Genomic DNA, 12,795 nt, shown 5'->3' with positions numbered 1-12,795 from the left:
TTTAATTGAAAACTTTAATTTATTCAGTATTTTACATCAAGCACATTAGTTTTGAAAATTACATGAAACAAAACAAAGTGTAACACTACTATGGTTGTGTCCACTCAGTACAGTATTTTGTGAGGCCTGATATAGTTCTGTTAATACGGTATATCATCTGCCAGGGTTATGAAGCACCGTTCACTAGGTCTTAGTTTTAAGTACTTCATGTGCCAGGATTATGAAGCACCGTTCACTAGGTCTTAGTTATTACACTAAATAGCAACTCTCAAATAACAAGAAACATAACAGAGAATTTTAGCCTTGAGAAAGTATGAACAAACACCGGAGTGGACAGCGGTACTAAATACATATACATTACAGCCTGATTATATTACATGACAGGAAACTACAAAACAGAATCTTTGCTAAAACACCTCTTGTTTAATTGTTTTACTCACCTCTTGTTTAATTGTTTTATTCCCGTGAATACGTTGTTTACCTTCGTGAAGACAATGTTGTTTTGCCTTCAGGAAAATAACAATGTTTACCTTTGTGAAGAAAATGTTTTGCCTTCATGAAGACAACGTTGTTTACATTCATGAAGACAGTGTTGTTCTACATCTATGGAGGCAACGATTTTTACCTTTTTTAGATAACAGTTAACTCGCCTTACCAGAAGGTAGGTCTGGCGTAATGAGAGGGAGGGTGTGGCACAGTGAGAGAGAGGGAGGGATGCTAGTGGTAGAGGGGTGTGGCACAGTGAGAGAGAGGGAGAGAGGGATGCTAGTGGCACAGAGGTGTGGCACAGTGTAAAGGGGTACAGCCTCAGGGTCGCTCTCCGGCACCTTTCTTGACCGTAACTCTGACTCCTCTCACTCCGGCACTGTCGCCATGGAAAGTCGTGCCGGTGCCCCAGGAGCCTTCGGGTCCACTGCCGCCTCCTCCACCACCGCCATGAAATGATCCACGTCTTGTACTTAATTCACTCCCATATCTACCTCCAGGTCCACTGCTGCGTGTGCTTCCTAATCCACTGCCGAATCCGCTTCCTGATCCACTGCCGAATCCGCTTCCTGATCCACTGCCGAATCCGCTTCCTGATCCCCCGCCGAATCCACCTCCTGATCCCCCGCCGAATCCACCTCCTGATCCCCCGCCGAATCCACCTCCTGATCCCCCGCCGAATCCACCCCCTGATCCCCCGCTAAATCCACCGCCTGATTCACTACTATATCCGCCACCTGATCCACCGCCAAATCCACCGTCTGATTCACCACTATATCCGCCACCTGATCCACCTCCAATTCCACCACCTGATCCACCTCCAATTCCACCACCTGATCCGCCTCCAATTCCACCACCTGATCCGCCTCCAATTCCACCACCTGATCCGCCTCCAATTCCACCACCTGATCCGCCTCCAATTCCACCACCTGATCCACCTCCAATTCCACCACCTGATCCCCCGCCAAATCCACCGTCTGATTCACCACTATATCCGCCACCTGATCCGCCTCCAATTCCACCACCAAAGCCGCCACCGCCACCACCACCACCACCACCACCACCTCTACCAGCACCGCCACACGAGTAACAGAGTTTGCTGGCCTCTCTCACGGCCCTCCCAGCACCCGAGTCTTGTGGTACTGCCGCCAGAGGTTCAGGCCGATGGAAGTTCCCCTCGGTAGAATCAGCTGATGCCTGAGGGTCTTCGGTAGATCGCTTCTGTCGGGGATTGCTTTCGGCGGCCTCCTCGGTGTTTCTTTTGTGGCGGTCTTCTTCGGCGCTTGATCCGCCCGAAGAGTTCCTTCTTGGTGATCGTCGGCCTCGGTAACCAGAGCTGCTGTAGGCCCCGCTGGAAGCCGAGGAGCTGCTGTACGATCTTGAATTGCCGTAGCCGCTGCCCCCGAGAGAGCCGCCACCACAGCCGCCGCCTCCACAACCTCCCCCTCCGAGAGAGCCGCCACCACAGCCGCCGCCTCCTCCACAACCTCTCCCTCCGAGTGAACCGCCACCACAGCCGCCGCCTCCACACCCTCCCCCTCCTAATGCTCCAATGGTTTGTATCCCATCAGCTACCGCTCTGATGCCTCCTGCCACACCAGATGCAATATCACTTGCTCCCCATCCTCCTCCTCCTCCTCCTCCTCCTCCTCCTCCTAAACCTCCTCCTAAGCCTCCTCCCCGTCCACTATAATAGCTTCCTCCTCCACCACCTCCGCTGACATATCCTCCTCCACCTCCTCCAACTAGACCGCCTCCACAGGTGCTGCAACCTCCTCCAGATCTGACGGTGAAGGCATATGCTTGGGGACGACCTGGCTCTCGCTTCTGTCTGGATTTGTATTCAGCGTTGGCGAAGTTGCCTGGATCTCCCATGACCCCGACAAGCGTCCCCGCTACCAACAGCAACACGGTGCACCACTGCATGGCCGCCCTGTGGGAAAACATTTACTTATTAAAATAATTATTTTTTAACGACTCATTGATGGGTAGAGGACCAGTGAACTCTGTGATCGAGGGCTGCCTTTACCCGTGACTGACTCAGAAAAACCAACATCTGACTATGTCTCTTTACACTGCAATATTGACTGTCAATTAATGCAAGAAACATACAGCTTTGTTCAGTCAATAACTATGATGTGGCCATTACTACTGCAATAGGTACTTCCTGACGAACAGCAGCTTTGATATATTGATTATTAACCAAATAAGAAAAAATGGACGAGAACGAGCATTAGAATTTATGATAGAAATAAACACCTTTTGGGCACTGTAAATAAAGGAAATATACGAAACACATTTTTTTAGCTACTGTACACAGTGTGAGCATGTGAAAAATTCCTATTTTACGTACTGTAAACTTGTATTTCATTCAGTATGCCTGATAGAGAATGCCGCCGTACTTCAAAGCTACTGCAGTGCTGTTGGTTTCAGCCCTAGATTCACTACTCGAGGAACAGGTCACGAGAAACAGTTTAGTTGAACGAGAAATCCAGTTCGGTACACGTATCAGTCATAATTATAGGCTAACTCAAAGGTACCAGTGTTCACCAATACTCTTTGTAGCAATATGATAGGCTGGCACCAGTGCCCTGGCTCCGACTCTCACATTGAAAAACAGTGAGAGATGGAGTCAGGTAGGTCATGCCATAGACTGTGCCAGTCAAATATTTATGACAGCAAACGCCGACTGTACCCAATCATACTTTTAATCTGACCTAACCTAATGATGCTCGTACTTAATGGGTAAGGTTAGGTTGGATTATTTAGGTAAGGTTAGGTTGGGTTATTTTGGTAAGGTTAGGTTGGATTATTTGGATAAGGTTAGCTAAAATTATTTGGGTTGGGTTAGCCTAGATTATTTGGGAAGGTAAGACTAGAAGTTACTAGAGTATTTGGGTTAGGTTAGGTTAGACTAGGTTACTGTACTGTACTTGAAAATGCATTGGAATTTTATCACAGTTTGGTTTTATGGGACCTTCAGTACAGTCGCTCCGAAATCAGTAATACAGAACGTTACTCGCACCACTGTATTTATGCATAGTTTTTGACAGGATCCTCAATGGTATACTTGCTTTCATACATAGAAGGCAAATCCTGTGGGGTGCAAGGAAAAACGCCTGGAAAACATTTTATAAACCAGTCTACATAAACGAGCCAAACCTAACCAACACCTACTCTCGGTTAGGTTGGGTTTTGTGGCCTGCCTCGTCAACATGAAATTAGTTTTTGGTCTTCCACCTGATTTGCATTTCGTGTATAACAAGAAAATATCAGCATAGATCCCGTCTAAAAACATTTAAAGAATAAAACAGTAATAGTAAATCAACTTACGGTATCAGGTGACGTGAAAAAATGTAGTGTCGTGCAATAGCAGCAACAACAACAGGGAGATGGCAGGTCCAGGAGGTGTGTGCGGGACCACTGGCACACCCGAACTGTTCCTCAGTCACTCCCTCAGACCTTGATATCCCTGACGGCTTGTTCATTTTCTTTTTTTGCTTGCTGACTGATCGTGTGCATTAGTTTACATTTAATTACGAAGAAAGGATGAGGCAGCAAGTTTGTGGGTCAGGATAACGCTGGGAGTTCCTGGAAGGTTAGGGGAGAAGCGTGTCCCACTCTGAATCTACTTCACTAAAGTAGTCTTCAAGAGGCGAGGCAATGGCGATTCATGATTACTTTAAGTGGAGGAAGTTTTAGGTTAGGATAACTTCACTAAGGTTCAACAGGCAAAGCAGTAGCGGATCCATGAAATTTCTAAGGGGGAAGCGGGCTAGCAAAAATTTGCATCGCCAAATAGGGATATAATTATCAGGGGTGGATAAAATACAAGCAGTGCTTGGGATCACCATGAGCAAAAAGATGGAAGGAGGATCGGGGCTCCATTACTACAGGACCATTAGTTTCATAATCTTGGAAATATTCCAGTATTGTTCACCTTTTTAATAGTCGTGCATATCTACTCCAATACTTACGAATAAAAAAGGTAATGGTTAAGTTGAAGGCTGTTATCACACACTTAGGTCCTACTCTTATTTTTACCAGGTAGCCAGGTATGTCACAGCCTTTGTACAAAATAAACCACCTTTACGAGCGAGTCAGATTGGTCATAGTATACTTTGGTGAACCACTCCGTGCTACATAGGTTAGGTTAGGTTGGGTTAGATCTGTTATGTTTATGCTTTGTCTTATACATAGTTATTTTGTACGCAGTGTCTGACTCAAACAAAACTAAGAGCAGACTCGAGTCTGTAGCAACAGCCTCAATTTAATCTGGAAGTTATTTGAGTGTGATTAGAATGCCTCTCCAAGCTAACTGTAGATGCAATGACCAACTTATTTGATAAGTACTTACGTCACAGTCTCAGTGGGCAAATAAACTTATCATGAATAATAAATGATTATCGAAAACTAATTACCCACTAAGGTCCGGATGGGGAGAAGCAGGGAATTTCCCCATCCAGTTGCCAGCAACTGCTTGTGCGTTTCTAAAATTAGTGTAGCACTTGTTGCTTGTTGTAAGTAATAAGGGTTGTGCTACCGATCACCGTTAAAAACAGTTTGGCTAATTTTTATTGTTGGCAAAGAATTTGTTTGGAGATTTTGGGAGGACGAATTTATTGTCGGTGGACTGTAGTGGAATCGACGTACAGTATATGACGGTTATTGTGTAAATATCGGTCGTTGTTTGTGTTTATATGAATGTTGCTAAAGATTTGCACAAATTAATTGGTGGGTTGGCTTTTAATTTTTCATAAATTTGAATATATTAACTATGAATTTCAATATTCCAGTGTGAGCCTCAAGTCGTATTTATGTACACCCACTAAAAATTATTCGGCACCCGTGTCATATTTGTATCACGCCGTAAGGGTGCCGAATTATTTTTTAGTGGGTGTACATGTTTATATACAGTAAATGCTCACGACCACACAGGTGCACATAGTCATACAGGTGTACACCCAATAAAAAATTATTCGGCACCCTTACGGCGTGATACAATATTACACGGGTGCTGAATAATTTTTTAGTGGGTGTATATAAAGTATATTTTGACTTTCAGGAGCCTCTTCATCGGGACTCGAGGGAATTTATTCTTGTATGTCAATCTTTCAGAGAACGGCCGCCCAAGCGGCTAACGAGACGATCAGTGGCGAAGAGGAAAAAAAGTAAGTAATGTACTGTAAAAGTAAAAAAAAAAAGTAGTTAAGAAAATCATGTCAAGCTGTAGAACTCAAGAGAAAATATGTTGTGAAGTTACTCTCCAGCCCGGTGAAGTACTTAATCGTGTGTTAATACCCAGATGAATGTGTAGATATACAGGTGTAGAGTTTTACCCCAGAACATGCATTAGTTGAGCTAGAGCACCAGAGTGTCAGCCTCGTGTACTGGCACACCACCAGGCAGCCACAAAGATGAGTCACACAAAAAAACAAATATTTCTGCAGAAAAAAGGACGAAGATGTCCCACTACAGCGAGCTACTACATGGAAATAAGGACTATATAGCAACCACTAAAATCTTGCAACTTATGAAATAGTGTGAATATCAATTATTTACAGTTATTAGAGAAGAGAACAATTGACAACAAAGAAAACCGATCGAGATGACCATGACGTATACAGTTGTGAAAATGTTCCTACGCCTCCTGTGGTAACCCGTGTCTCTAAACTAGCAACGTCGCAGTAATAGTATCACTGTTTATGAATGAACGTGATTGGTGGATAGGTTTGCTATAGGTCTCATAGGTTAGCCGTTTGGAGACACGGTTTACCACGGGGTGTAGGAACACATTTTCTCAACTGTACCTGAGCTCTTGACTTTGTCCACGCTATAGCTAGTATAAGATTATATAACTTGCTTTCACATAAAATACATTGGGGAGTGTTGTTTGAACTAAATATTCAGGTCTTAAGTTTTTTATTGCTCGCCTTTACTGACTGGCTGAATGATGTATTTTAGCTTATTTTTGTTTTCAATGCGTCATTTCTACCGAGACAGCAAACATAGTTATTTGACATAAAGTAGGACTGTAGATGATAATTATATGGAAAGGTCGTTGCCATGGGGAGAGGTCCTTCGTGAATCCGCCAGTGTAAGTAGTGTTCCAAGAATAGAGGCGAGGTCCACTAGGCTGTGACTATTTCTACCTGACCGTGAGGGAGGCTAGTCAACACACACAACACCATTGCTGATCTGTTTGGTCACGTGACTCGACTCTTCGCTTGCCTTACGTCCTTTGTTTCTACCGTCACGATCATGTGCAAACAGTGGTACGAGAGTTGTTTAAGAGACCTTGTTGTGTGGACGTTATGTTTTATGAGTCACGACACCAGGATGTCTTTATTAGGATACAATGGTCATTTACATACGCAAAACAAGTAATTCGATTGAAACTGGATGATCATGCTAACCACAAAGGTTCAGGCCCTGCGTCGCTTGTTCCCACAGGGACTAAATAGGCCATAACTAACCATTATATGGAGAAAAAATTTACCCAATATCTAACTCGCCACAGATTTTGTTAGCTTACGGTTATTTGCTATGATCAACGAAAGTAATTTTCATTCGTTGAAATTATAACATACACAAGATTGCCAGACAGCAAACCGATACAATTTCCTTGTCCACAGATACGAGGAATAAGAATGAGCGCCATTGTGTGACTACGGAGGACAACCTGCAGCTGACGACTTTGTCATTATTTTGTTTCATTCATAACTATTTCACTGCTACACTAATACGATAACTCCTGTCGTTTGGATGCTTTATCGAACGTATTTATTTATAATGTATTTACCCAGGATTTTGAAATCATGATTCATGGCTATTGAACTATCAACTTGTCGTATTACTGTACTAAATGACAATTGGCATTGGATTGGGAAAATTTTATCTTATATACAGGTTATAAAAATGGCCTTGAAGTGGCCTTGAAGAGAGATTTATATTAAAGAAAAACTAAGAATAAAGATAACCCGGGTTAAACAAAAACCAAACATGGGCTAAACAAAGTTAAGGTAATCTGAACTGGTCGTGTTATATGTCAGGATAACACTCGTAACAGGAGGGGCAGTGCACCAGGAGGTTAGGGGAGGCCCAGCTGTTGAATGAGGGAGGTGTGAGGGCATGTCTCTCCTTGGAGTGGCCACCATTAGGTAGTTCTCGGCCGCCCGTCAAGGTCCAGCGGGAACTCGACGTTGTTTTAACATAGAATCGACGTCGAAACAGTGAAGTAACATTATTCCAACATCAAAATAACATTAAAACAACGCTGTGTCCATTGGGATCCAGCAGAATCATCATGAGAACTCCCGCCCCACACACACACACACACACACAGGGAAGTGGTAAAGATATTTCCTTGTTTATGTCTGCAAATCTTGAAGTTTCTAGGTTGAATGTCATTGTCACAACCTTCCCCCTACCTCTCTCCCTCTCATCCCCTTCCTTCTTCTAGTTGCACCATCCCCCCTACCTTTCTCTCTTCCCTTCCTACTTGATCCTTTCTCACCACTTTCGAGTTGAAACTTCGCCCATCCTCTGTCCCTCCCTTTTCCACATGAACATCCAGCCTTACATCTCTCCCTTCATCTCGTAGTTGACCCTCCCACTACCTCCCCCTCCTTATTAAGACTTACCCCGTCCCCCTCCCCAATGAGAACTGTATGTCCTCACTGGAAATCCTGGTGGAGAAGACCTGTGCACACACATGACTTTTCTTTTCCACGGGGTCAGCCTGAAGGTCAGGGGAGTGTGTTCTACGTATCACGGGATGATGTGAGGTTAGGGTAAGCAGGAGTATTCATATTCTTACAGATTACGCAGGAATCATCATTAACAGTACAAGCGCAGGGGTAGAATATAGGTAACAAGTATATGAACTGTAATTTCCATATGGTAACGGTATAATAATGTTAGTGTCTTGAAACATGCAGAAAACTTACTTAGAAACTTAAACATGTGTACTTGTACAGATTCAGGCATAAGTTAAAGGTAGGGAAAGTTGATAAGAGGGGAGGGGAAGTTTAATGAGAAGGAATATGAAAATAAGAATATGCCAGAGAGGACTGGTGGCGCCACTATAAGACAGATAAATAAATGATAGATGCAAATAGCAAAGCAAAAAGGGAAGCCATGAAAATGTAAAGGAGAGAGGGATAAGAGGCAATAATCTGTGTGTTACCTTTATTCCTCTCCCACTCTAGTGTAGGGTGGGTCAAGTGGTACAGAAACCTCAATAGAAGCGGAGGAATTAATAGAGGAGACTGATGCAAGATAAGTAGAGGAAATACTGTGCCAAGATAAGTAGAAATACCAACACATTTGTTCATATCCTCAATTTAATTATGTACTCAGTTTATAAAGAAATTTATTGACATGCACATTGAATCAGTTACTTATTGCTGCATACTAAGTTGACCTGTCAGGGGGGGGGGAAATTAATTAATGGGAATTGATAGGACAGACTATGGTCAATGATAAGATATGAAATGCAAAAGATGATTATTAAACTGTACATAAACGCATATTTGTTTAAGTTCATCTAAAATAGGATAATATGGATTTAGAATTAAATTTACAAATTAAGTTCAAAAGTACATGACAGGATTGTAAGTGTGTTCACAGATTAAGTAAATGTAAGTTATTTAAATTCCTGTCTACAGCGTGTGATGTAAAGAGATAAAACTCTCCACTCCCAGGTTGCCTTCTTGCACATAATACTGTAATGTACTACTGTCCAGGAAATGTGTGACTGTGGTAGTCCTCTGGCGCTCTTCCACACATACAGGCGGTGAAATAACTGACATCTCATTATGCACCAGAAGACTCACTCAGTGTGTAACATTTGTAATATTACATGGCAGTGGTTATAACTCATTCATCATTGCAAAACATTTCAATATTTTTTTTCTTAAACCATTTCACCCTTTGATGTACCTTACAGTAACATACCTTATACAGTACAGCTGTCCACCCTCTCCATCCTCCCAACCGCACTGAGCACCAACATTCTCATACAAACAACATTAAACTTTTTGTCTTTTGTACAGAAACTTATACACACACACACAAAACTTATACAGTACAAACAAAGGCGATCCCTTCTTGCTTTTACACACATCCTAACACCCACAGACCTAACAGAAACAAAACTGAATCACTGAGTTGTTTAATGTGTATGTTCAGTGATTCTCGAGGTCGACTATGAGCTTCTCTTGCACCTGTAATAGAGCTGCAAATTTCATAGTTCAGTCTTGGAAGAAAGGCAAGATTTATAGACAGTGATACTTGTGTACATTATTGTGCCAGGAGTACTGAATTTACAGTACAATACCTGTAACTGTATTTTATTACTTTTTGGGTAGAGGGCGCTTATATAATTAATAGATTGCTGATGGTGTTACGTATGTGTGCAGTATATTAAAGTTATTGTCTTATATCCATACATTTATTATACAGTAGGTACCTAAATTTGTGTATTAAACAAGAGGTACAGCAATTTAAGTTTTTTTGTTATGCGCTTTGTCATTTAATGCATTTATATCCTATTATACTATTGGTATGTAACATTAAGTAATATTAATGTGTAATTGTGGAGACTAAGGAACAGTGGTGGGCAAATCACCACTAGATGAAAGTGTCTTTTTATGAAACTGAAATTGAGAGTGAAGGCTGAAGTAGTCAGAACATACGGAAGACTCTAGTATATAACAATGGTGACTAGAGCCTTCCTAATATGTCCTGACTACTTCAGCCTTCACTCTGTAAAGACACTTTCGTCTAATTGTCTCACAAAATAATTCCTTTACCTCTACAGGAATATCGTTTTATAAACTTTACAGCCGAAACAAAAAGCGGCCACAGTAAAACGAGTTTCCTTGTTCTTACATTTAACATTTATAGGTAAACAAAGCTTTTCCTTAAGGAATAAATTTAGTCGGCTGATCAAAGAATTTTACCCTCAAGTAAATGTGAGGGTAATTTTTAAACTAAACCGGGTGGTATTGGTATATTTGAGGCTTCATCCGGTTTGAAGATGTGGTGCCAAAAGAACTGCAGTTTTCTGTAGTACTGTACATTACTGTATATAAATATGAGTCATCGCTGGCAAAACAAAACGCGAACATAGGCCTTCTGCTTTGAACACCTGGGTAGGTCAATTAGGATAAACAGTCCGTTTAGCAAGCAATTAATCACAGTGCTAATCGTCAACTTGCTCTCGAGGCAGTTGTCACCTCACGGAGTAGTCATGGAACTCTGTTACTGCTCCAATTAAACCCCCACTGTGTAACACCGAGAGGTCAACTGTTCTATTGTGTTTTTTGCACACTTGGTTTTAGTGACTTACATTCATATTCAATCTCTATTTTAATTTTAATTGACTGTAGTGTTTTTACGCGTTTATACTGTTTCATTCGTTTTAGATTGCCTGATCAGACACCCCTAGAACAACCTACACCCTAGTACCATCCAGGTGCCGCAAGTCGGGACGAGACACGCCTAGGGGGTTCTAGAACGTTCTACTCTGATTGAGGCTTACTGTCGCCCCATTGCCCTAACTTCGTCCCTCTCAAAGGCTGTTTGTGTCTTATCTTTTGAGTGAACAAGATATTCTGCAAAGCATGTCTGTGTGCTGTGCCTGGGCATAAACCCATACAGATTAGGGGCCAGTTTGTCTTTGACTTGAAACAGGAGACGGTTCAGAACAACTCTTTCAAGGGCTTTACACATACAGGATGTGAGTGAAATGGGCCTGAAGTTTGGAGAGTTAGCTTTTGGGACAGTTACAGAGTTTACATGGAAAGAAGTGCAGGTCATCCCTGCCTTAGATACTTGCCAGATAAGTGTATCCTAACTTAATGCGAGCAGAGACATTATGTCTGCTGACCATAAGTCCAAGACGACGATACTTGTGTGTATAAGGAAGAAAGAGCTTGTAGTGTTGGATGGATATCTTCTCAGCCCGTTCACTATCCCTGTTATGGATTGTAGGGAGAAGAGAGGCTGAACATACGTACATTATAGTACTGTATTTCGGTAGGTCAAGTTGGACTTATATTTAGGTTTAAAAGATCCTGATTGGGCAGCCATAACTTTGGGAATCAATTATTGATTAATCTCAACAGAAAGACTTACAAATAAATGTGTGTAAAGTTGTCTCTTATTTTTATCTTTAATTAAACTTTTTTTTATGATTTACTGTAGATATTTTTAATATTTGAGACAATAATTTGGTTGTTACTTTTTACTTTAAGTACTTGAGTACAGTACTTTATGAATGAGATACTTTTTACTTCTACTTGAATGCCTTGAACTTTGGATATTTTTAATACTCTATGAGTAACATTTTGCAAATGTAACAATACTTCTACTTAAGTAACAAAGGCTTGTACTTTTTACAACTCTCGAACTAGGTGAATGTAGAGCAGAGCCTTGAGGCTATTCTTCTATGGCCAACCTCCTTAAGGGAGTGATGCTGCTGAAGCATCATAAGTAAGATAAGGAAAATAAACAAATCCATTGGTTAAGTCTTCACTTTAATATCCATAAATTGTATATGTATACTGTATATACAAAACCAGTGTTGATAAAGAAGATATATGACAAGTCAAAGATATTGCTATAATTATAAGATTTCTGTTTTATACATGACAAGCTATCACAATATTATGGCATTATATATATATATACAGTATATATATATATATATATATATATATATATATATATATATATATATATATATTTTATATATATATATATATATATATATATATATATATATATATATATATATATATATATATATATATATATATATATATATATATATATATATATATATATATATACTGTACATTATTGAACACTTAGACCAGATGGGCACCATCATAGCAGAGATAAGAATGTAATACCTAGCAAAGGACTGCATACACCAAGACTATGTTAGGAATGTTGAAATATATAATTCCATTTATTACTCTTCTAATAAATACAATACAGTAATTGTTTAGTTTCTCAGGAAATAAACATACTGTACCTAAAGGGATGTGATACTGCTAAAAAATATAAAAGTATTTACTAAACTATGCATACAGTATACACATGAAAACAAGTTTTTAACGAAAAGATCTACATATGGAAGCATCATACACCTGCAACCTGGCAGGATCTATTTATTTTTTCTAACATAAAGGGCATAACCCTGGAACAAATGCAAGAGTCATCAAATCTGAACTTGACCCATAGCTACCATACAGTACTGTATATTTATGAGTAACAGTCTGTAAAACTCCTATAAAT

At 40.8% G+C, this 12,795-nt stretch overlaps 1 protein-coding gene across 1 annotated transcript; it reads right to left on the bottom strand.

Annotated features, from left to right (window-relative positions):
* LOC121857563 (glycine-rich cell wall structural protein-like) lies at positions 1–3,996 on the bottom strand. The gene is made up of 2 exons (XM_042353650.1): positions 3,820–3,996; positions 1–2,419 (listed from the first exon to the last, which is right to left on the bottom strand). The coding sequence occupies exons 1-2, from the start codon at positions 3,972–3,974 to the stop codon at positions 808–810; spliced, it is 1,767 nt and encodes a 588-aa protein (XP_042209584.1). The 5' UTR covers positions 3,975–3,996; the 3' UTR covers positions 1–807.
* Positions 3,997–12,795: the final 8,799 nt, after the last annotated feature.

Source organism: Homarus americanus, unplaced genomic scaffold, assembly GCF_018991925.1.
Source record: "Homarus americanus isolate GMGI-L3 unplaced genomic scaffold, GMGI_Hamer_2.0 scaffold54347, whole genome shotgun sequence".
Classification (NCBI taxonomy): domain Eukaryota; kingdom Metazoa; phylum Arthropoda; class Malacostraca; order Decapoda; family Nephropidae; genus Homarus; species Homarus americanus.
Note: the sequence above shows the minus strand (reverse complement) of the source record. Positions and strands in the feature narration are given on the sequence as shown.